At 40.8% G+C, this 24,276-nt stretch overlaps 1 protein-coding gene across 9 annotated transcripts in view; it reads right to left on the bottom strand.

Annotated features, from left to right (window-relative positions):
* The window catches only part of znf800b (zinc finger protein 800b), a 31,169-nt gene extending 7,103 nt beyond the window's left edge, over positions 1 to 24,066 (bottom strand). Inside the window, exons 1-7 of one of the 9 annotated variants that reach the window (XM_037122185.1) lie at positions 23,921 to 24,066; positions 23,735 to 23,783; positions 9,246 to 9,357; positions 6,990 to 7,019; positions 5,965 to 6,295; positions 3,020 to 3,115; positions 1,129 to 1,272 (exon numbers count right to left, since the gene is read on the bottom strand). In XM_037122185.1, the coding sequence (XP_036978080.1) occupies positions 1,129 to 1,272; positions 3,020 to 3,115; positions 5,965 to 6,295; positions 6,990 to 7,019; positions 9,246 to 9,357; positions 23,735 to 23,760 (739 nt within the window). In that variant the 5' untranslated portion in view covers positions 23,761 to 23,783; positions 23,921 to 24,066. Of the gene's footprint in view, positions 1 to 1,128; positions 1,273 to 3,019; positions 3,116 to 5,964; positions 6,296 to 6,989; positions 7,020 to 9,245; positions 9,358 to 10,409; positions 10,526 to 22,160; positions 22,624 to 22,927; positions 23,415 to 23,475; positions 23,628 to 23,734; positions 23,873 to 23,920 lie in introns of those variants that run through there. The other 8 variants (XM_037122182.1, XM_037122188.1, XM_037122183.1 and 5 more) reach the window with 8 other exon arrangements.
* Between the last annotated feature and the right edge of the window lie 210 nt (positions 24,067 to 24,276).

Here is a 24,276-nt window from a genome sequence, read left to right as displayed (position 1 = left end):
TGTCACAATGTGCATGTGAGTGTGTGTAAATGTGTGCGGAAAGGACTGAAACAGCACTGTGTGCAGTCAGAGGCGATAAGAGGAGTATAACATGTAGGAGACAGATGGTGTGGAAGCGAGAGAAGAGACCTCTGAGTAGAGCTGTGCGATATTACGATATATATCGTAGTGCAATATAAAAATGTCTACTGGATATAACCCTCTGTTGTTTATATCGTAATTTTAACATGTAGGCTACTTGATTAGCACTGTTGCTACACTAATGTTATGTACACTACAGTTGTAATTTAATGCGCCATGGACAGCACAAGTCAATGTCAGAATGACCGCTGGATATCCAAATTTTGAATTCAAAACAAGTTTATTGTATGAAGGCGAACCTAACTGCAGCAATGCTACTGCTTTGTGGTAGCATTTTTACATCACCCGCAAGGACTTGTTTACGGTGCTGGTCGCTTGGGATTAAACAGAGGCAAAGCAGCATGGTGGGGACGGAGGAAAGCACAATGGGAGGCGAAAATACAGAAGCAGAACCCCAAGAAGATTTGTGCCGAAAAGGGGGAACCGGAAGTCCATCATTTGGCTTTGGTTTGGGTTGAAAAACTCAGACACCGTCCAGACAACGGTAATCTGCAAAACATGCCGCCAACAAGTTGTTACTAGCAACCTGAACACGTCTAATCTTTTCTACCACTTAAAGACACGCCAGGATACATATCGTTATCGGGATATAACATTAGCTATATCAGGATATAAAGTTTTGTCCATATCGCACAGTACTACCTTGGAGTGACAGAATGTGAGCAGGAGGTGTTGAGGTAATCATTGATTCTGTGCATAGGTTTGTGTGTTAGCAAAACTCAGTGTGTATGGGTGCCTAGCTGGAGTCAGTTTGATCCCAGGGAGTCTCGGTTAGTCTGTCTGATCTGCGCAAGTTTGCATTTTAACGTCAGTGTGTACAAAACCTCGGGCTATGGCTTCAGTTTCACCAGGTCTTATTACTTAGTTCACGTGGAATTTCTTTTTTATCTTTATGTTTTTGTTCAACTTTAATTTTGGATTTTTGAGAGTTCAGATGAGTTTATAAATGTGCTATTCAGTATTCCAGAATTGTGTCATGTAGCTCACCATCAGGCTCAGGCAGTCGCGATAGGCAGTAGTACTCTTTGTGCGTGATGAGGTTGGGCAGGCCTCTGAACAAACTGCGGCACAGTTTACACTCGAAGATGGTGTCCACCTCCCTCAGCAGCATGTGCTTCAGCTGGGTGGTACCTTCAAGTCAGAGAAAAGAGGTGCGGATTACTAACAGTGATGGAGAATTATAAAAACATTTACCATGTACATACAGCAACAGACTCCTAAAGAGAAAGGAAGCATTTTTCTGTTGCCACCGACATGACCTGGTGGTTCCAAGTTGCCTTGGCAATTAAAGGTGAGAAGCATCGCCCTGCAGAGCCAGAGAGCCTGTGCAGCTCTAGACAGTTTTAGACCAACAATTTATGAATGTAATGTAATCCTGCAAAGTTTAAACAAAGGTTGGTGATGACGTTATGACCAGAGCCATGTCGTCATAGTTATAACTACTTAGGTACCTGCTAATTTGAGTTTCAATGTTTTATTACCTTGCAGTGGTTAGTTAATGATATTAAGCTAACAGCTAGCTATCTTCAATGAATAACATAAGCCTATGGTTTTTAACATCCTGGGAACCAGCTGTAACTTCAGTTACCTGAAGTAAAGATTATTGTCGTTAAATACAATTTAGGTATTGGTCCTGTTTTGGGAATATCTCAATAAACAAAAAAATGGTTGCATACTATAATATTACTTTGTTGTGAATACATTTCAAAAAAGGAAAAAAAAATTAAACTTCAGTGAACAGGTCTAAAACTGTGGGTCTTCAGCTGTGCTACCAATAAAGCAGATAAAGGCCAAAAAACATACCTATTAAAAAAAACAAAAAACCTCAAACTGCTGATAAAGTATAGACATGTATATGATCTTATATCACCAATGTCTCTAATTAAACAGGGATAAAAAGAGTTCAATAGAGAAACAGTACTGATAAATTCCATTCTGTATAATCGGTCTATGCTGATCCCAATGAAGAGCTCGATGGCCTTTCAAAGGAATCAGATAATAGTGGCCTTCATAATGAGAGCTACTTTTGCATCACTGCTGTCATCTTCTATTCATTTTTTTGCATCAACAACAGCTGACTCGTGTTCAGCTTAACCGCAATTCGTCCATACGGAAGTAATCAGCACTTCGTTGGATATGTGACTCATACTATACACAAAAAGTCCATCTCCTCAGCCTCTGTTTAAGTAGCAGCATTTTACGCTCTGACGGACATTTACCTCACACGTGTTGGCATGCACACAGCCCACACACATTCATGCTAAATCACTGACGAAACACTGTTCTGGTGACTCATACAGATGTCAGTACCTGTCCTACTTTGTGTCCTCTCACATATCACTTTATCCTCTGGTGAATTGTGCATCCTTGTCATCGCCTCTGGCTCAATGACAACGCAATCGTAGTGTGCTGTAGCATGATCATACACCACAACAACAGGGGATAATCATGCTGACCCACAACATGACAGCCCTGCCCCAGAGTAGTGCCTACTATGGGCATTCTCAACGTTTAAAGGAGCTTTGGTCATCAGGCTTAACGCCCCATGTGGTGTGTACAGGCAACACGCAGCTATTTAAACAGTTCTGCTTTGCATACTTTGAAAACTGTACTTTAAGTACATGAAGATACTGAAGCTAATCTGATGTTGTGTTAATGCAAATCAAGTATTTCCTACTTCTGTTTCACATTTCATTCATTGTGAATCCACTAGAAGAAGTACTGTGCTGGAAAGAGCTAGAGACCAACCACAGCTAACATTTTTATTTTAAATTGGTCAGAATCAAATGTATTCTTCTTTTTCTGGGCAGTTCAATTTTAAATATTTGGATAAAGACACACAGATGCAAAAAAAACAACACTACATGGAGACACAAACCTGAACGGAAGCATTCGATGATCTGCTGAATCCCAGACTTGGAGGTCTGAAGAGGCTGCTGGAGCAGAGGAGGATCTCCTGGCTCCATACATACACCTACAGACAGACAGACAGACAGACAGACAGACAGACAGACAGACAGAGAGAGAGAGAGAGAGAGAGAGAGAGATGATATTTTATCCAAGTGAGCAAATGATTACCAGAGAGCATGACAGTCTTCGAGGAATCACCCATCAACTGGGAATTCTGGGGCTCTGGTAAGACACAACGTAGGTAACAGTTTGCTTAAAGGGTACACACAGTGAGACAATGAGGTCTGTATGGGGCAGTGATTCACTGTGACCTCATTACCACCTCGCACACATGCAGTAAAGGATGACTACGAGAAAGCAGGTCATCCATCTCCTCCCTCCAATTTCAGTATATCATTAAATATATCCTTCAGTCCTTAGTTTGATCAAAAAAATATAATAAGAAAGGAAATACGCAGAACAGTTGTTAAATGATGAATGGAAAACACCTCTTGCTCATTCAGTCTTACAGCGATGCTCGTTGAGACAACTAACGCTCAAGTGGGTCTGTTGGCAAACATGCAGTGGAGGGGCAGAGGCATGCTGATGACATTTTTTGTTCCCAGTCCGACGCTGTTCAGAGCCAGAGCAGCATCTGATACTTCAGCTTGGATGTCGCACGGTGCCACTTTATCAGCAGAAGCAGAAATGTGACCCGAGGAAATGTATTGATGTGTATTGGAAAATGTTTTTTGCCTTTCATCAATCTCAATCATGCAGGAGTGCAGGGTCAGCTGGGAAACAGCAATTCTGATGCTGGTAGGGATTTTTATGTTTCGCTTGATTTACTGACCTACTTTTGTTACTTAATTACTTTTAATCAATCGATTGCGACAATGATACTGTGAGAAAAGTAAAGCAATCATTTTTCTCGTTGCTGGTTGCATGCAAGCAAAATGATGAACACAATTCAACCCATGCTAGTCAAGAACAGCATGATGCAAATGTCTAAAAACAAAAAATAACCAATGTCACGTGATGTACGGCAGAGAGATTTTTTATTTTTACCTCAACTGTGTGAAATGTTTTCTAATAAAGCAGGCTGCCAAATCTTTTTAACATTCTTGACCAAAATACTGCCGAGCACAGACGCCACAAAAGATTCTGCAGATAATACACAACACAAAAGTGCAGAACAAATTGTCTCCCCGCAGGAGAAAAACAGAAAAGACATTTAACATATATGCCTTTAGGGTGTTATTTTTACTTATTGATCTAAAACAAACAGTTTTGTTTTTCCTTTGTGTAAAACATGGCAGGAGTGGAGCTTTGATTCCTACATTATTGATGAAAGCTGACAGTGTCTCCATGACCCACAATAGGCTACTCAGACTGCAGCTCGTGAAGTGTCTTCATTCAAACTGCTTTCATGCATTGTTTGATTTCAACATCCATCAACACCATCTTAACTTTTCATACAAACAGAGAGGGCCGCAAAAACACATAAATTACAATCCGGACCCTGTAATCACCTCAAATGTCTAATTTCTGACATCATATTGATGTGAAAGAAGGTGACGGTAAAATAAAATTCATGCAGCAACAAAAAGAGCCTTTTGTAAGACTGATGACTGAGACAAAGATCCAATAAAACACTGTCAGAGTTTCCAGCTGTGACAGATGTCCACTTTGCAGCACACACTCAAATTACAGCCCAAAAACTACAATTCAAGTTTAGCTAAGATGCACTTCTGTCAGTCAGAGAACAATGCTGTGTTTTGTTCATTCATTTTGTCTGTTTGTTTTTACTTTTGTTCAGATAACAAGACAAGAAGCGGAGACATCGTATGTTAAAAGCCACATTGGCCCCACACTTCCTCTAAAACACACACAAGCACTCAAAAAGCAGCACAAAATAGAAGTAAGAAAAAAGAACAGCAGACAGACTGACACCCCCAGGAGGACGTAAAGGAATGAGTGCTAGCAACAGCGATGGAGATTATGTATTAATGTGTGACAGAATGTGTTTCACTCGAACCCATCCCCCCACACCTCTCCGAGGCAGGCTACTATAATCCCAGTGGAGCAGGTCAGTGACCCGCCGACCTCCACCCCCTCGCTCCCTGCAAGAGGGTCAAAGATCAACCAATCAGGAGCGTCAGTCGAGGTAAACAGCTTCCTTTTACTATGAGTGGTGAACTCCCTCCTTTGCAGCAGCAGCAGTTAGAAATTAGCTCACAGTAGCAGGATTTTCACCTGAATTAAGACATGTACATTGGTCTTTGAAGGAAGGAGGAAAACTATCGTGGAAGAAAAAAAGAGGATCAGAGGATCACAGGCAACAAAGTCAAAAGCAAAGAAAACAAACATGTCAGCATTCAGCAGAAAACATCACATCATCATAGCGCTTGCTTTCAGAGCCCAGTAGTATATTTTTTTAACCCGAAATCAAAGTGTTTTCTGTGGGTGTAGTGGTTGCACCTCAGATAGCAATACATTCATGCATTTCAGTCAAATCTCTCTGATCATCCTAGGTTTTTATTTTGCATTAGCCACATACTGAAAACTCCGAAGAGGTAAGCTTTCCAAAATCCTGGCAGAGATGGGATTACTTGTGCAGCCATAAACAGAAAAGCTTCACATTTATTCTAAACTGAAGTCCATGTGCATCTTCCTTTAGCAAGTGACCAATTTCTAACTTAGTGGCCCGAGTCTGTTCACTCATCCCAAAGCTTACATAGTCGGAGTAAACATGACTTTCAAGCTCCATTTCTTCTGCTGGAACACACTATTTGATTTTGTTTGGAGTACACAGACAGCCATACCCTGATGCTCTGGCAGTGAAGCTACACAGGAGGCTGACAGACAGTTTTAGCCTGTGGGTGGATGAGTCAAAAAAAACAGGATGTGCAGAAGGAAGAAAACTTTACCGACCTGTGTTATGAGCATGGCTGCCGGCACTGGTCTGCTGGAACCGCTCTTCAGTCTGACAGCTCTGGTCCCTGGTCTCAGCGTGAGGTTCAGGCAGCAGAGGGGGAATGGGCTTCCATAGGGGCTTGGCCGCAGACTGGGAACCAGAGTTGCCTTTTTCCTCAACTATGGAAGTTTCTTCCTGGTCCAAGTTCTCTGAGAGCGCCTCGGCTGAAGTAGAGGTCTGATCCGAGGGTTGGACTCCTTCTTGGGGGTCCTCTTCTGGCGGAGGAGGCTGGGGGTCCGACTGCGGCTGACCTTCCTCCATCTCCGCCTGACCACCACTCGGTGGAACCTGAGCCAGAAAACCATGAAAACATGAGCAACAGAAAAAGGACAAAATGAGCATATCCAAGTTGAAAAATAATCAAATTAAATGATTATTATGGCACTGTGGTACAACTGAAAGTTATGCGTGTGTTTCTAGAGGAAAACAGTAATTTTGCATTTCATTTTCACAAAAACAACAATGATGTGATTTTTTTCGGGGGTCTAGACCAACAGTCATGTTCCCTTTCAACTAGAGAGTGTGATTTCTAAATCAAAGAATCTCTGTTGCACCATAATGTTTAATTTATAATGATAAATTGTGACACATCTATTATTACAATAGTTATAAAAAACATGAATAATGTTTCTCTTTATGTGCTGCTTTCAATGCAATGATCTCAGTGTCACTGGGTCGAATGGTAGGGGAGGCAGCATGTAACGCCGTCTGACACCATGAATGATCTCTTGATGCCACCACTGGATGGCACTAAAGTCAACATTCGAGAACAACAATCGAGACACTAACAATCTAGTTTAAAAGACTAATAGGAAATCATTGCCATGCAATAGACTGAAGATTTCCATTATACATCATACATCTGTCTATCCTGCAGCTGAACCAAAATCTGTATGCTGTTAAATAAGATGGATCTGAGGATGTTATGATTGTTTCATGGTCATGATTTGTGTGCTTTCATGATTGTGTGTCATATGCCTACTTTTTGTGTAAACTTCTTAGGCGGAGCTGCCTGAGGATGCAAAATAAATTTCAGTATAAATTGACAGTAAAATCATGATATATTGTATTTCAATTTGTCAGACAACGAAAGTATGACTTACTGATTACTAAAAAATACGGAAAACAACACACACTTACGTACATGCACAATGTTAATGTTTCTATTATTGCAAGAACCCTCGGTGACTTCATGCACTGCCTAGCCCCTAACCGTAACATTAACCATCGCAAATAAATGCCCTAGCCCAACCCATTCCTGAACCTTCAAACTATTTCTGACCAAAACCTTAAAACTAGGTCTGGACTGTTTAAAATGTCCTCACAACTCAGGTTTAAATACATAGATTGATAGCACAAAGACACAATCTTACACATAAAACGTGACAACAAATAATTCCATGCTTGCTTAAAAGAAAGTAAACCCATCACAAATAAATTCAGTTGCCGTCCCCTGCTAAAAATCACATTGTTTGGAAGAATGAGGGGTCACAGCAGGTGAGTGAGAGAGAGAGAGAGAGAGAGAGAGAGAGAGAGAGATTGTGTGGCTTCTTGTCTCCTGAGCGTCCAAAGATTTTGTACGAGGGGACATTAACCTTGTCGCACACTGCTACCCTTCAGCAGATAAGTGACTCCACACTGGCCCATCACTGTGCACACATTTGTCTGTGTGTGTCGCTGTGCCTCTTGACCAGACCTTCTTTCTCTCTAAATCCCCAATCTTTTCTCTTCCACCACCCACCAATTTATCCTCATTTTCTCTCTGTCTGTGTCTGTCTTTCTCACTCTGTGTGTCCCTGCCGCCCTTGAAGAGGGATAAATGACTCCCACCATTCAGGCACATTACAGCACATCACTACAGGACAAGTGGGCCACTTGGACACTATGTCACACACATACACACACAGACGCACACAAACACACATTGCATACCACAGCATAATCAAATGACCACAAAATAACTCAACAGTGTGTTACACATGCTCAATAAAGCCATCCGTTCAATACAAAACATATAACTCATCACAGTCAATGAACACAAGAGGGTTGTTTGTCAGAAGATGGGAAAAATAAATAACCAAAGTTGAGGCCATTTCATCTTAAATCTAAAACATCTACAGGTGCATCTAAATCTTTTATTTCTTTCTGTAATTTAATCCAAAAAGCAAAACTTTCATATGTTCTAGGTGCATTACACATATTGAAGTATTACAAGCTATTTCTTTTTATTAATTTTGATGATTAGGACTTACAGCTCATCACCAGTATCTCAAAATCTATGAATATTACATATGTAGTGCACCCATATCTATGGCAAGCAAAGAAAACAGCAACATCGTGGTTAATTTATTTTTAATTTTTTGGGAAGCAGAGAGCTGGGAGCTGCAGAAAAGGTCCTGATTAGAGAGGGTGGAATAGAATTTCAACTCACAAAAACTACTATATGTAATTAAAAATAAAATACATAGGTGCAATCTGGATGAAAGAGGGTGGGTCATAATTATCATGACTGATTTATTATCTATAGCCATAGAAATAGGAATATTCCTGACATCGCAGTCTTGTGTCCATTTGTGACTTTCATTATGATCACATGATAGATTGTAATGATTTCTGAAAAAAAACATTAAACGAGCATCCACTGTCTCTGTAGCTCTTCCTGGAATATGAATATGTTAATGTTTAACAATGCAATGACTTTTATTGTATTGCCTGGTCTTTGGGCACAAACTGTATTCCCCCTCATGCAGGTAAAGGCTGTGGCATTAAATAGTACTACTATAGTATAATATACTGTCATTTTCCTAAGCACAACAGAAAATGTTAGACATGAATAAATAAACAAACAAACAAACAGGTACACAGGGCTGTTTCCATTTTCACCTTGACTAAACAAAAGTTTATATGCGAGGACTAAATGTAATCTGAGCATCTGTGACTGAGTTTGATGATTATACATTTTATAAACTAAGCAAGAGCACAGTGTCTGGTAAACTAGCATCAATATGTTCAGTTGGTGCCTTTTTAATAATTTGAAATGAGTTTTTTTCTCCACTGAGACACAGTAAAATCTAACCACAAGATGACGGTAGTTCAAAGGACATTTTGCACATGGGGATATGAAGTTAGGTCTCAGCAAAGTGTAAAGGAAGTGTGTTTTTCATAATCTGACAGTGAAGGGAAGAGACTGAACAATAACAAGCAGACACAATTGTCTTTCTTTTTTTTTTTTGAGTACCTGTCTGCGGTGACATTGGGAGCTCTTCCTCCCAGCTGACTTCTGGGACTTCACCATGCTGCCAAAACTGGCCTGCGGCACCGAACGTTCACTTCCAGCACACACCTGTAACCTGCAACAACACCCCACATTAGCCAGGGAAAGGCTTAGCATAACAAATTACAGAGGCTTCTCTTGTTACATTGTATTCATGTTTGCTTAAATATGAATTTACAACTCATAGCCAGCTGTTACAAAAAGCAAAAACAGAACTGTCATTAAACGTTTAATACGTGTTCAAGCTGATTCATCATTGCTAACATTAAATAAGAGTATGGCATCAATAATGTCCCACATAGATTCTTTTTAATATTTAAAAGCAATTAGAATTTTAACAAACCCATTTAACACTATTTTCATGTATCACAATGTAAAAAGGATATACACAGATACTTAAAAATATAAATGAAATATATATACTCTTTTTTTTGTTTAATATATTCTAACATCCACAAACACACAAAACCTATCATTTTAAACAAAATCAAAATGTTCAAATGAAAGTAAATTAAACTAAAGTTGGATATGACAACAAAACTTCACTTCTGTTGCCAAACTGTACACCCACAACACATTTCTCTGCAGAAAGCATGTATAACAAACACACAGCAAACATAAGGACTTCATGTGTTTACTGTCTGTGGAGTGCTTAGAAACCACCAGGGAACGATCTAATAATAAAACAGCATTGAATATTTTAAGGTCACAGTAATGGTTTCCCACAATGCTAATTTGGCTGCTCATCATATTGCTGGCACGACTATTAGACCCATGTAACCTACAACATTACCCAGTATGAGGCACACTGTTCCTGTGCGCATTTAAAATGAGCACACTGGCCTCTCTAACATAGGTTATGCTAATGGGGACTGTAAATATACCTTCCCTAGAGCACCTTACACTGCTAGGCACACTGCTACTGCATGCATATGTGGATCTGGATTAAAAACACTTTGTAACAAGTGTGTTTATGTTTAAGTGTTGCTGTAGTCAAAATATATATATATACATACACACACACACACACACACACACACACACACACACACACACACACACACATATATTCAGTAAACAAAGGACTTCTACTGGGGACAGTCAGGAACTGGTCTCTGAAATGCATACCGTCTGTTGGGCTCAGCAGATATCCAGCTGAATTGTGATATAATACTCTGGTATGCATGTTTTTCAGGTGTATTAGAGAATGTGTCTGTATGGATCCAGGCTTTTTTTCCATTATGCTGTAACACAAATGGACAATAAATATAAGGTCCCTGGGGAAAACTCACACTTTCTATCTATGAAGTGACAATCATTAAGGTAGACTGAAGCCTAAACTTAAAAAAATGTGAGCTTTATGAGATTGTTTTATTTATGACAACATCAATGAAGAGAAAAACACATTTGTTGCTGCCCTCTAGTGGCAATATATGTTAAAACAGTTTGGTCCAACTCAGCCACATACACTTGACACCACACAAGTGCTCATTTCCACTGCTTCAGATACATGCTTCAGCTGCACTGTGGCATGCTGAGCAGCCTCACTGTTTCCTCATTTATTATATTTTGTCATACCCACTAACGACAAAAGACCAGCATTAGCTGTGAACAACACCCGCAAACAAATAAATACAGTCTTTAAATTGACTTTTTTAGGTAATTTTTTTTCTCGCAGAGGATACATTTAAAAAAGGTCCAAAGAGTCAAATGGTAGACCAAAATGAGCTGCAACTGAGTAAAATACAAGAAAGGTAAAGCAGTTTTCTTTTAATCAAAGATCAAGTCCCCAAGAAGCCCATGGTAAACATATATTTGTCAATTCTGTGATTTTATGGTAAACTATCAGAAACAAGGAAATGCTTTACTTAAAGCGAGAAATCATCACTTTGTCTTGCAACTATGAGGAAACTTAAATTCTAATTAAATAGAAAATCAGACAGAAAAGGAGAATTTGTCTCTTTGAAGCTCTTGGCTTAATAAAATGAGCTGTACAGCTTGAGCAGTGAAGTTACACGACTGTGAAAAGTGTGGCGGCGACCTCAGATGCCTCCATCCTACATCCAATGTCACATGCACGGGCATATCCCCACTTAGGTATATTTGTATTTCCACCTAACCTCCAGCAGATGGAGACAAAGCTTGAACCTAAAATGTTTTTCTAGTTGAAAAGTTTTGTAGTCTGGAGAGGTCTCCAAACGACATAATGACCCAGAGCAACACTCAAGGGGCCACAGAGGGGGTGCCCTAACACAACGTACATCTTAATACAATGGATGTGATTTGCCATACTGTTTGACTGAGGCATGCGCACTTATGGAGCCCTGCTTCCCAATTCAAGTAGCTGAAGCAGAGGAGCAGGTGAGCTGATTACAATTCAAAACAACAACTTCACTCACTTAATTATCTGCCAGAATAATGTCAATACAAAGGCTGGTGGCTACATTAGAAGACAAAGGTCAGACTGCTGTTATGGCCCTGTAATGGGAAATTAAAAATACTTTGCGAGGTAACAGCTGTGTAAATCATGTTATCACAAAGGTAGGATCCTGAACACAGAGCTATCACTCTGATTAGGAGTTTCTGAATGGAATTAAAATCAGAAAAACACTTGTGCACCTGTTTTGTGTGTGCTCAATAAGGACTGAACGAAAAGGCCGCACATCTGTTTCTGTGGATTCACTTGAAGGACTTGATATAGCCTAAAACTGAGTGTGAAGAAGACATGGCTCAAAAATTTGAATCCATGACTAGATCTGATGATTTAGTCAGCGTTCAACATGACCATTAGTCATGGTAGTGAGGCAATTTGATCATGGCTTACAGGTATTTCTGACAACTACAAACATCACACAGCAAAAGCATCATAAAATAACACACAATGTTGATGATTTAAAATGTCAAATGGATATGAAAGCACAGGCCCTTGTAGACCACAATCAAAGTCAGTTACACTTACAAAATGTCCAGTTATACAGGTCTAACCACAGATTGTAAATAGATTTTACTAGGTTGCTGTCAAAAATCAAACTTGTTTAACATCACACCAATGCGAGCTGACAGTTAATGGTGATGTGCGTGTAATGCACACACCAGTGCACAGTTTGGACAAATCAGGATTATAATCCAAAATTAAACTGAATTGTGTGTTCCTGAAATAAAAAGCTTTTCCAGACATTCCGACCTCTGACAGCTCTCCATTTTCTTTCAAATTCACATGAAACAATCTGCTTTTAATATGGACGATGAACCAATTAAGAACTGCGTGATAACATGACAGCAGAGGTTACTGGCAGTGATCGAGATGTCGCTTGACAAACAAACACAACTGGTGTTTAGCCTCTATTTACTGGAGCAGACTGGTGTAGTTGGATACTGTACTCAATAAAATGTGGGTAATGGCAGCTGTTATTGACTTGTATCATACTACATTCACAAACCACAGTTGCCTCCAAATCAGTGTATAAGGTGAAGACAGAGATGCTACAGGTGGACTATGATTTTTGGACTTTATTCCTGAATCATTTCTGAGCACAGGTTTGCCTTGTTGAAGTTTAACTGTAATAAAGACAATTAATTTCAAACAGAGCTATTAGATTTAAAAAATAATTTATATTCTAGAAAAATTAAGAGCAGGCATATTAATGCATTATGCACCTTCCCAGGTTCTATTTATACCAGGAAGGGAGATTAACACTAGCCATTAACTATAATGGGAAATTAGGACTTTGACCGGAAAGTCTGTCTACCTTACTGACAACTGCGACAACCTCATTTAAAGGTTGTGTTGCTCAATTTAAAAATAAATAGAGATCATTTTAATTGATGCAATGCTTAAAGGTGACGATACATTTCAAACTCGGGGTAAATTACCTCTCAACATTGGTCAAAGCTGTGAGAGTGAGCTTTAGTGAAATTGGTGCTCAACTATGTGTTAGCTTGTTAGCGCTGTGGCCCCTAATGGCCTATTGAAGCTCTTTCATTTCACCTCATGCATGCTGGGTAACACTCTAGCACGCTGTCATCCTGAATAGGAGCAAGTTATTTCAGGGAATATATATATATGGTTCAGACAATTCTGACAAAAGGACACCTGGAAGATGCAAAACTACACATAAAAACCTCTATGCATTAGGGAGCATCTAATGGAAACAGAGCTTTTACAGAAGTCGATGGGCCTTAAGCATGACCATTTCTGTATTCTTATCATAAACCTCTCTTACTTCTCTGAGGTTTACTCCTTTAACTGCACAAAGTCACCTGTTCCTGAGGTGGTGAGCATCTATGAAGTTTGATCATTAGCATAATCAAAAATGTCACCCAAGACTAAAAAGCTGAACTGAAAAGCTGAAACAAATTGAGCAGTTCCAGTCGTCTTATTAGAGGAAAGTATTAATAGAACGAAAACATAGGAGATGGTGATCTGATAATTCTGAGTAATGATCGACCCTGAAGGGATCCAGAATCTACTCTTCTGGTAAATCACAAAGATCATGATGTGTAATGTCGTCTTCCTTCTGTTCCCACATGAACAAACAATTAAAGTAATGTAGCCAACTAGACGGCTATAATGATTGAACAAATTACTTCACATGGATCTTCCTTGAGTAATGCATTGTAAATAATGCAAAGTGAGATACAGCTTACAGCATGGCCGATGAGGAGCTTGTGTCAAGAAAGAACTACAATTAATGTAATACTGTGTCTTAAAGGAGACATGCTCATTCAGGTTCATATTTCTTATTGTGGGTTACTACTAGAACAGCTTTAGGTGATCTGGTGCTCAAAAACACATCAGTTTTATGATACTGTCCAGCGCAGCAGCTCTGTATTCCCACTCTGTCTGAAAAGCTCTGTTATAGCTCCTGTCTCTTTAAGGCCCCCATTCTGAATATCCAGTCTTCTGTGACTGGTCAACTGACACATGCCCAACCCAGGATCACTAACAGCAACACAGCAGCTGGATTAAATTAAAGTGTCAAACTACCTGCTAGACAAACATTTGGAAAATGTATGACATGGTGACGTAGTATGATGTCACAAAGTCACAGAGTTAAAGGCAAGACTACTGACAAGGCATCTCTGGCATTTCAGGCACTTCAGGTGTGTTTTTTGTTGGAGAGAGGAGATTCTATTGCTGCAGACTTTTAAGACATTTTTAAAGCTTCGAGACCTTTTGTATGCACAACTACTGACTCACTGAAGGAAAGGGATGTTGAAAAAGCATAATAGGTCTCCTTTAAAAAGGTGCAAATGCAGAAACTAATTGATTATTTCATAGCTGGCTATATTCTACAGTTTATTTCTCTTTAAACAAAGAGATCACAATTTTAGACTGTAGAACAAAATTGTGGCTACATAGATCACGACATTATTTTCTGGCCCAATCGACCAACCCTACTGCCAACAACTCAGCATTGGAGCTGTACTTTAAAGGGAAAGACATAAACAGGCAACAGCTCAGACTACATGAATCTATGCTAAAAACGGCTTTATAGAGCAAAACACTCCACGACTAGTATTTGGCAATCACGGATATATCCAGCAGGAGAGTATCATATCCTCCATGAGTTGATCTACACTGTCAGGTGCAACAGAGGATGATAATGCAAAGTGATAAAGAATGCATAAGGAAATCTGAGGCTGCTGTCGGAGTCAATTTTCCTGCTCTACAGAAATGCCTTAATAAAAAATAACAAATCCTAGAAGCTCTCAGAAAATCACATAATACAGTGAATAAAATTAATTTCACATGCATATTTAAACTTGTGACTAAAGTCATCTGTATTCAGGTGTTATAATTCTTACTCAAAGCATGTACCATCTGCACTCGACTTATGACAGGTGTACGCTCGTAAGTACCAAGACAACTGACTGCCACAAATTCACCTCAATCACCGTTTAAGAACAAATCTGCTTGTACGAGTGGTTCTGAGGCCTAAGATATGTCTGTAACAATCACAGTGAGAAATGTTACTTTACTGCCTTCATTTACATCTACAGCTCCTTTTTTTATATGGTAATCAACAGCTAGGTTCGTCTTGGGATTCAGATTCTCATTTGAGTGTGCCATGGCACTCAGAAGGTTGCAAATCCCAACCGAAGACCAACAGCAGCATAATTACTTTGTTGAGAAGTGTTTCATAAAAACCTGACAAGGAGCAGTCTGCCAGTGCTGACCGAGGCTTAAAAACCCCAGTGTGGACAACCATCTGAGAACACACACACAACAATACTCGCTTCTGAAGAGGCTTTATGTATTCCATTTACACTCACACTCCACAAGAGCTTCATACTCCATGCTCATAATGTCGACAGATAACAGATTCAGGTTTTATTCCATTTCTTTGCAAATGTCAAGTTATTCTAAATATCAAACTCTGCCCAAGTGTTATCTGCTCCAAACTTCAACATACTAATGGTTGGGCATAAAATATTTGTAAAGCAGTGCTGACTGGTGTCCTGGCCAAACAACAACTAAAGAAGAAAGGATATTGTTCTGGATGTCCCATGATGTGGGAGAAAACTATTACTTTCTCTACACAACCTGAAAGACCAATTTCAAAAGATCAATGGGGAAGAAACAGATTTGAAAATACCATATTCTTCTTTCCTCCTCAGCATATTACTTGATAAGCAACTGCTGCTGATGATGGTAACACTTGAAAAATGGCTAAAACTGCATAAAAAAGATGAAGAAAATGAGCCTTTGTTGGAAATGAATGGGTGAGATGTGCCAGAAATGCCTAAGGCACTTTGAAAAAAAAAATCTGTGACTGACAACCCGAAGAATTTATCATTTAAACTAAGAAAATAATGTATTAACGTCTCCTGCTACACACAGTTATAACCATGAACAATCCCCTGCTACTTGTTTACACACTAAGCTTCAAGACTCACTCCATCAGCAGCCAGTCAACTAAATCTATAAATTCCTAATGTAAAAAACTTTAATTTCAACGTTTATGTTTACACATTAACTGGTCTGACCAAACAAGCAATATCCTTTGCTTAATATTTCACCAATACATGTGACAATATCTCCTCTAGCATTATAAGCAAACATGTTTACAGTTCCATATTCAGTGACAATTCATAATGAAATGAATTTGCCTTTTAAGAGGCAACAAATCTGGTAAATCCATGTCAGAGGAGCTAAGCCTCATCTTATGAATCATCTTGTAAAAGTGTGCATGCACATACTGTACAATGTACATTTAAATGTGTATGTGGCTCTCGAACCAATAGATGTGAGCCTGCAATCCAATCACCACTGCTTTCTCTGTCATTTCTGATGGCTGTGTAGAGGCGATCTGACAGGACTTCCTCCTAATGGAGGGACTCTACACTCACTAACATGATGCTGACTGCTTGCAGACAAACCAGCCATACCACCTGACCACAAGATAGGAAGGGACCAGTGATGTGGCCTGTCAATGGAGTTCCCCTGTAGGGTTCGGCAGTGTCTACTAAACTGGGGTATGACAGATGATGATGTTGTTGTTTCTTTGGAGCCGCCATGGGGTTAACCAATACTGGAACCCACCAAAGGGTTGTACCAACAATGGAAAGCAACATTTCTTTGTTTTAAAAAGGTATCCAGACTTTATTTTTGTATTTATCTTTCTGACAACTTTACTTTTACACTCCCTACATTTTTAACACAACTGTCTGAACACTGTACTACCTACATTTGCAAAACAGGCCTTTTTAGTTCAGTTGCATTGGAGGGGTACGTTTGATTACTTTAATTTGGCATCATTGCAAGCCACTTTCTCAACATCACAAAGCTGAGCAGTGCGTATCACACATGGCGGGCAAAGCAAGCAAAGCAAGAGGGAAACAGACAGAGGGAGACTCGAATGGAGAAAATACACAAAAGTAACTACAGCAGCAACACAGATGACATAAAGTTCAATTAGCTATGCACAGAAATGGCCAGTAAAAATGTCCTTGACCCTGTTTGTGTATTTGGCTGGGTGCGTCCCTGTATCGACATTAACATCCATCAGGCCAGCAATAGTCCTTTATGCTTAAAGATATCCCTTTTCTCCAAGCATTTTCTACATACAGCATGACAGAATGGCACAGTTCATGATCTGTGGCTTTAATTAACTTAATTAACTGTCAACTTGGTATATATATTCATATTTGACAAAAATCCCAATATACATATACAACCCTGATTGTGTTACATTGTGGAAAATGTAAATCAGAACAGAATGCAATCATTTTTATTCATTTGAAGACCATGTAGGAGCAACCATGAGTTTCAACAAGTGTTGAACATTGTCCCATCCTTGCTTGTGAACAACTGAGTCTTTCCAGGATTCCCCTTTCATACCCAATCATCACACCATCACCTGTTACCGATTAACCTGTTCTGAACAGATGTTTTTTAGAATTCCACAACTTTTGCTGTCTTTCGTTGCTCTTGGCCCAACTTGTTTGATTGAAACGTGTTGCAGAAATCAATTCAGGATAAGGATAAACTTGCACAAATCAATAAGACTGATAAGGTAAAACTTTGCACTTTTTCAACTGAGTATATATCTGAACAAGCATTAACAAGTCATCACCGTTACTTATATGTTTTGCACAGCATCCCAACTTTTCTGTTGTCAGGTGTGTACATAAAACAGACAGTACATGTATGTTCTAAAAACATGTTACACTCCCAACATTCAACTCAAGAGATTATGCCGTGTGGTAATGTTACATATCCAGGCCTCCATCTCATCCAGCTCCTTTGCAAAAATGTACCCTACATTAAGTACATACATAAAGTATATTCAATGAAATGACACCACAGCTTCTCTGTGCCGAGCAAAAAGGAAAAAAAAAAACAGGGGGGGGGGATAATGGAATAACCGGGGGGGGGCCTCACACACACACAAATTACACATATGCAGAGTTGTGTGCCTATATGCGCTCACACATTTCTAAGTTCTAGAAATACTGCTCAGTCTTTCAAACAGCAAATTTCACTTTCTCCACAGATTTCACAGCTCAACAAAGTTAGATATTGAAACATATGCTGTTTTAAGGATCTACAAAAAGCTCCACTTATTTTCCTGTGACAACTTTCTTCTATCAATCAAACTGAAACATAGTTGATGGCAGAAAAACAGTCTGATTTGGTGAAACTTGGATCTTGGATCTTCAGGAGTAGATATGAAAGGGAAATTCTGCACTGAGCATGGTGTAAGAGCTGCAGCAGCAGAGTGTGGAAAAGGAACATGGACACACATTTAAATAAATATAGCCATGGGAGATGCATAATGGGCATTTTCAGGGCAGGTGTGGATGTGCAGCCTATGATCTTTGAAATCAAGCCTCTGAAATCACATGCAAATGTATAATTAAACACTGCACATGGTGATGTCAACGTGGGGCAAAAAAGCAACAATTAATATGATATTCACAGAGCAGTACTGGACTGATCTTTTCAAAGTAACCAGAGCACGCTTGGTCACAATGGCTAGAAAGTAGGCCCTTGCTGACAGGTGGAGCTGTGCTGGAGACTCTGTGTTCACCACTGACACAGAAGGACAACTATGTAGGTAAGGCTTGTGTACTCGCTAACTGTTCAGTGGGACCTAGAATTGTCTGACCGCTGACACATTTAACTGGACAAGTAGTGTCACTGACTTACTTATCATCTAGCTGACTGATTTTCTGCAGATGTCTTCGTGTCAGTCTCTCTGTTTGCCTTTCTGACAGGTTACAAGTTAATGGGTTCACTGAATGACTTAACTTGCACATTGGTTTGACGAGGTGACTCAGTGACTTAACACAGCAGTGCTACATCATTAAACCGACTGAATCACTGAGTGACATCACCGAACTGAAAGTTACAGTCAACAGCCAAAACAGTGATACCTGGGAAACTTTATCAGGGAAGAGAGCCAGCTAGTCTTGGCTGCTCTTCTAATAAGGAAAGACTAATCTCAAGTTGCTATAACCCAAAGCCTCATGCGATAACGGAGGGCCAGCTGCAGCAGCCAAAAGACCTGCAAATGGGATAAATGCAAACAGTAGTCTTTAAAGTAAAGTATCTGAAATATGCAGGCCAATTCTGTCAACTTCAGGCTAATCTGTCTTTCCATTTTATTTTCGCTCCTTATAACCCACTTTGTTATCTACACTCATGCCCTAGTTACCCGTTCATTTTCCTCCTCAAGGTTAGACTGCCCATCTCTACTGTGTCAGAGTTTCTCAGGTAATGAACGTAATTCTCCACAGACTCAGGCCTGAATCTCTACTTTAGAAAACATCTTTCTTGGGGGTAGGTAGAAATCTGTATGCCTTGTTTTGCAACTGAAACTGTATTTAATACACTATCTGGAGCCCTTTGAACTAAGCAGGAAGTGGACATTGTCATTTAAATTCAGCTTAGCCCCATAAAACATCTTTACACCAGATGAGTTATTTAGATTCATTAAAAAAAAAATGTTTAAAAAAATCTATGTATTTGCACTATATTCACAGTATACCTTATTTCCCACATTCATTAATTTTGGTCATATTAAGTTTAAGTCTACTTTTATATTGTAAAAGGCGACATTACATCATATCACTATTATCATATCATCATAACAATGGGTGTTATGATACGAGCATATCACCGATCAAACAGCGAAACTGATAAAATATGAATTGTATATTTTCCCCACAACATCAGCCTGTAAGGTATTTCCATGTTGACTGAATCTGCTCTCTCCAGTTTGAGATTTCCGGGACTTTCTGCCTCTTGAATAAGTTCTCTGGTCTCGGGCTCCGGTGGATGAAACCATGCGCAGTGCCCAAAAGCGCAACAGCAACAAATAAAACGTTCCTGGATAAAACGCCCTGCTCATCTCCATACCAGAAACGCGTGGCGCGCTGTGGATGTTCACAAACACGACGCGGATGTGTATCCAGTGTCCGATTCATAATCCGACCGTATCCTCTGCGCTGTTAATAAAGGCTTTACGGTCACATCATCAGGATCCAGTGGAAAGACATTTATCAACACATGAGCGACTCCACAATAGCCACATGCACCGAGCACCATGAGGGGAGGATCGGACGGATACACTCCTCTCTTGCTGGCCTGTCGAGCCCTAAAGCAGGTTTCGCCAGTGTGTGCACGCATCCACTTACGCATCCCAGGCAGAGCGAAGGAAACCTAACCATCCCGAATAAACTGCGCGATCTTCCGCGTTGATACGGAATCCCAAGTCGGTGCACTACTGGAGAGTGGAAGCGCACGGCGATTGTTGCCGCCCGGGTCCGTGTCTATTGGTTCCCTTTCAGCTGGGGCAGCGTCAGCACACACACACACACACACACTCACACACAGTCTCCATTTGCAACTCCATCGCCCCCCATGGGCGTGCGAGGCCGCGGGCTGTGACGCAAATGGCACTGGGTGATTTGCAAATGACATATCTTCCTCAATCAGTGTCGTCGCCGCGGGGACTGGTCCAATTCACCACATATTACACACAGATATATCCATCCGATGGTGGGTGACGAGTAAATAAAGGCGGATGAGCCGTTCGCTCTACGGGGATGCGGTTGCATAACTCAGGAAACTTAATAAAAATGTGCACGGAGAGAGCGATGTGCAGTCTCCGTGGCTGGTGTTTTGTCGTTGTTGCGAGTTGATCGTGATGGCCTGTACAAAAACACACTCAGCACACGAATCAGTCCTCGACTTTTGGCCACAGGAGGAACCAAGCGGAGCGTATTCACAGGGAACTGAGTGGCCTCGCTATGGTGGATGTGTGGTGGCCAGTGCTAGGACGCATGCACGTAGCTGACGGGGAAAGACAGGACAGCCGGAGTGGGACTTAGGACCGCATTCACAGGCCATAAAGGGCCCGCATGAATACTATTGTGCTCTTTTATCCAAGAGTCCCCAACTATTTACAAAAGGTTGGCCAACACACACAAAAAATATCGCGGCGAAATGGTGGCGGCGGTTACAGCAGCTGCCACTACGCTCTGCGCAAAGCAGCAGCACAATCATTGCGCAGCGCCGGACTTCCCCAGTTTTGTGCAAACTATGTGATTCGTCCAAAAGACTTTTATTTTTTATCTCATTCAGGCTGTCCTCGTCTGGCGAGCGGCGAACCAGAGCGCAGGGCAGTCGCCGTTCTCATGGCACGTTTTGCATCGCCCCCCATTATCCCCGAAAATCTCTTTTTACACGCTTATATTGTCAGCCTAAATAAAAACGCCACTATTTTTGGGCAACAAAGGAGGCAGCTTGACTTGATCAAAGGAAAAGCCAAATACGAAATGCACCTTTCCAGCCGTTAGAGAGAGGCCCCCTCGTAACGATTGCAGCATGGCAGGGGAGTGCGGCGTAAAAACGAGCTAACCCGAATAAAATACACACAAAGACAAGGTGCAGTGCTACCACAAATACATCCATCATCTCCCTGGTAATAACACTAAACCATCCCCGGGCATTTGGATTAGCCTGGAGCCGGCGAGGATGGCGTTATTATGAATGTAAAACGCTGCGTTTTGCGGCTCCGTGCCACCTTTTCCAAGAAGCAGCTTGGCGCACAGGACCGGTGACCCTTCCATCTTTGCGCGTCCTTCTACCGAGCGAAATCGCGAGCCGTCTCACATTTTGACGATTCGCTGTTGAATAAAACACATTGCGGTAGGTGATTTCCTCTTCGCGGAGCTGAACGCGGCACGTAGAGGCTGCTACAACTCTCTGAAACTATTCCTCTCCCCGCCGCGGCCAGGCAGAAACAAGAGGGCGATGACGCCATTTTCTGCAAAAACAACCACGCTCGGGAAGCCAGAGCGAAGGAGGTTTTAACCCGCTCCGCAGCCACCCAGCGCCGCCGAATCGCACTAAAAACAAGTCCTTACCTTGTATTTGTTGGATGGCTGGTGGAATCGCGTGTTCGACGGGGGTAAAACTGCGCGGCGGTGGCTACTTCTCGTCCGGAGCTTGTTTATTTCGCCTCCCAGCGTCCCCGGCTCACTCTGAACAAGTTCGGTCTGCGAGCCGCTGTCTTTGTGCACCCAGAGGAGCCTCTCAGCATTAAGCCCGGTCCCTGCGCAAAGGTGCACCCTCTACGTCCAATTTCGGCTGGAAATGCGGGCACTTCGGGGCGACAGCGTGCGAAAATATGAACGATCCGGACCCCTTTGGACGAAGAAGAAGTTGGCGATTTTCGAGGTTTTAGCCAAAGGCCACGATCGGAGAGCGGATTCATCCACCAAAACGCGCAACACCTCCTCGCAGGACACAGAGCTCTCCACCGAGAGCACCACGACGCAAACGCAAACTCGAACAGGAGGGGATCCACCCTCCCGAAACTTTAAAAAACTTGTGACAAATCCCTATATCGACAATTCAATGAAAACCTTACACGTGTGACTGAGTGACCATTTCAAGTACTCGACTTTTTAAGTGCCAATCAGAAATGTGTGGCCCAAATTAAATGCCTTTTTTTATATATATAAATATTATAAAGTGTGGGGATCACACGTTCCTCCATAAAGGTGATCCACAAGCAGACACACACTATGACCTGCATTTTGGTCAAATTGCCCTCTGAATTGTCACAGTTGGAAAGGTTTAAAACAGAGCTATATTAAACTTGTTCGGCATCACTTCCTGCACTGCCTACCTGAGTACATGGGGATGAATGTCAATGAACCGTCCTTTACTTGAATGGATACTCCACTGACGCCCCTCTATGGACATTTTAACCAAACTTTGGCAGCTGCTGACACTAAACTCACCCCTTCACAATCAACATTGTTGTGGGGTTTTATTCTGATTTCCAAAATCCGACAAGCGCTAATGCAAGAGTTTGCAGAAGTGGCCCACAACTCAAGTCAATCAATTATCGACACACATACCATTAGGCTAATTGTTATTGACCCTTTGTTTGCGGGTGTATGTTAATAAGGTTTACACTTGGATTACTCTTTTCTTATTTGGCAAAGGAGGTTAGTTTTAACAACTTAAAAAAAATGTTTAATACTGGCTGGTAATAATGTTAGCTAGTTCAATTTAGCAGCAGAAGTACTGTTAGTATAAGCTAGCCTTAAGCTAGTAATTTATGACATAACATTATTATTTCGCGTTTAGCCGTAACTTACATACTTTCCTCCCCTCACGAATACTTTCCTCATGTTTAACTTTTTTTTAAAACAACCCAGAAAACCAAACCTTGACCATGCCCCCACTGCGTTGTCATGTCCAGGCGTGATAAAACAACAGGTGCGCCATGGAATTCAACGTCTTCTTTGCCATTTTTTCTCGCAAACGTTAGCTAGCTTAACTGAAACCTAGCGAATGCTGCGGGTAAAACAAACGGCTGGGTTAGCTTCACGTTTACACTGAAGCTAGGCACATTTCTATCTGCAGATCTCATAACAACACTTATATGTATATCATATTGCTAATTTAGGCTATGGCAAGTCCTTACCGTGATTCCAGACTGTTGAACAGCATTCAGTTTGTTCAGTTCCTGCCATCTGAAAATACAACATAAATTTAAATAATGACCAACACCTGTGACTTCATAACAACATGGCTGCATATAATTTACAATTTAAAGTAAGTGGGTTCCAGATGATGAGCTTAAAGTTAGCTAGCTAATGTATTAACTAACCTGTTTTTCTTGTGTGTAATGTGAAAATAGTACACATAAATACTACATGTATGATTGTGTAGGTGATAATGACCAGCTTCCATGTTGGCCATTTAGGGTTTGTGCCAGATGTTTTTGACAGGGAGGTTAAGAAAGAGGGTTAAATAAATTCAGTTGGGAGTTATTAGTCATGGAGAATGAGGGCTTTGCAGTGACTTGAACAAAAAGTTTTGCAAGTCGGACGGGGGTGAATGTGGATTAACCGATTGGGAAAATGGCTGTGGTCAGCTAATTAAGCTTATAAAACCTTAATAGTGCGTCAGTAGGCCTGCGTAAGTGCAGTGATGTGTTTAATGGAAGCAATGATATGCTGGTGG

This window comes from Acanthopagrus latus, chromosome 14, assembly GCF_904848185.1.
Source record: "Acanthopagrus latus isolate v.2019 chromosome 14, fAcaLat1.1, whole genome shotgun sequence".
Classification (NCBI taxonomy): Eukaryota; Metazoa; Chordata; class Actinopteri; order Spariformes; family Sparidae; genus Acanthopagrus; species Acanthopagrus latus.
This window is presented reverse-complemented; position numbering and strand designations above follow the sequence as displayed.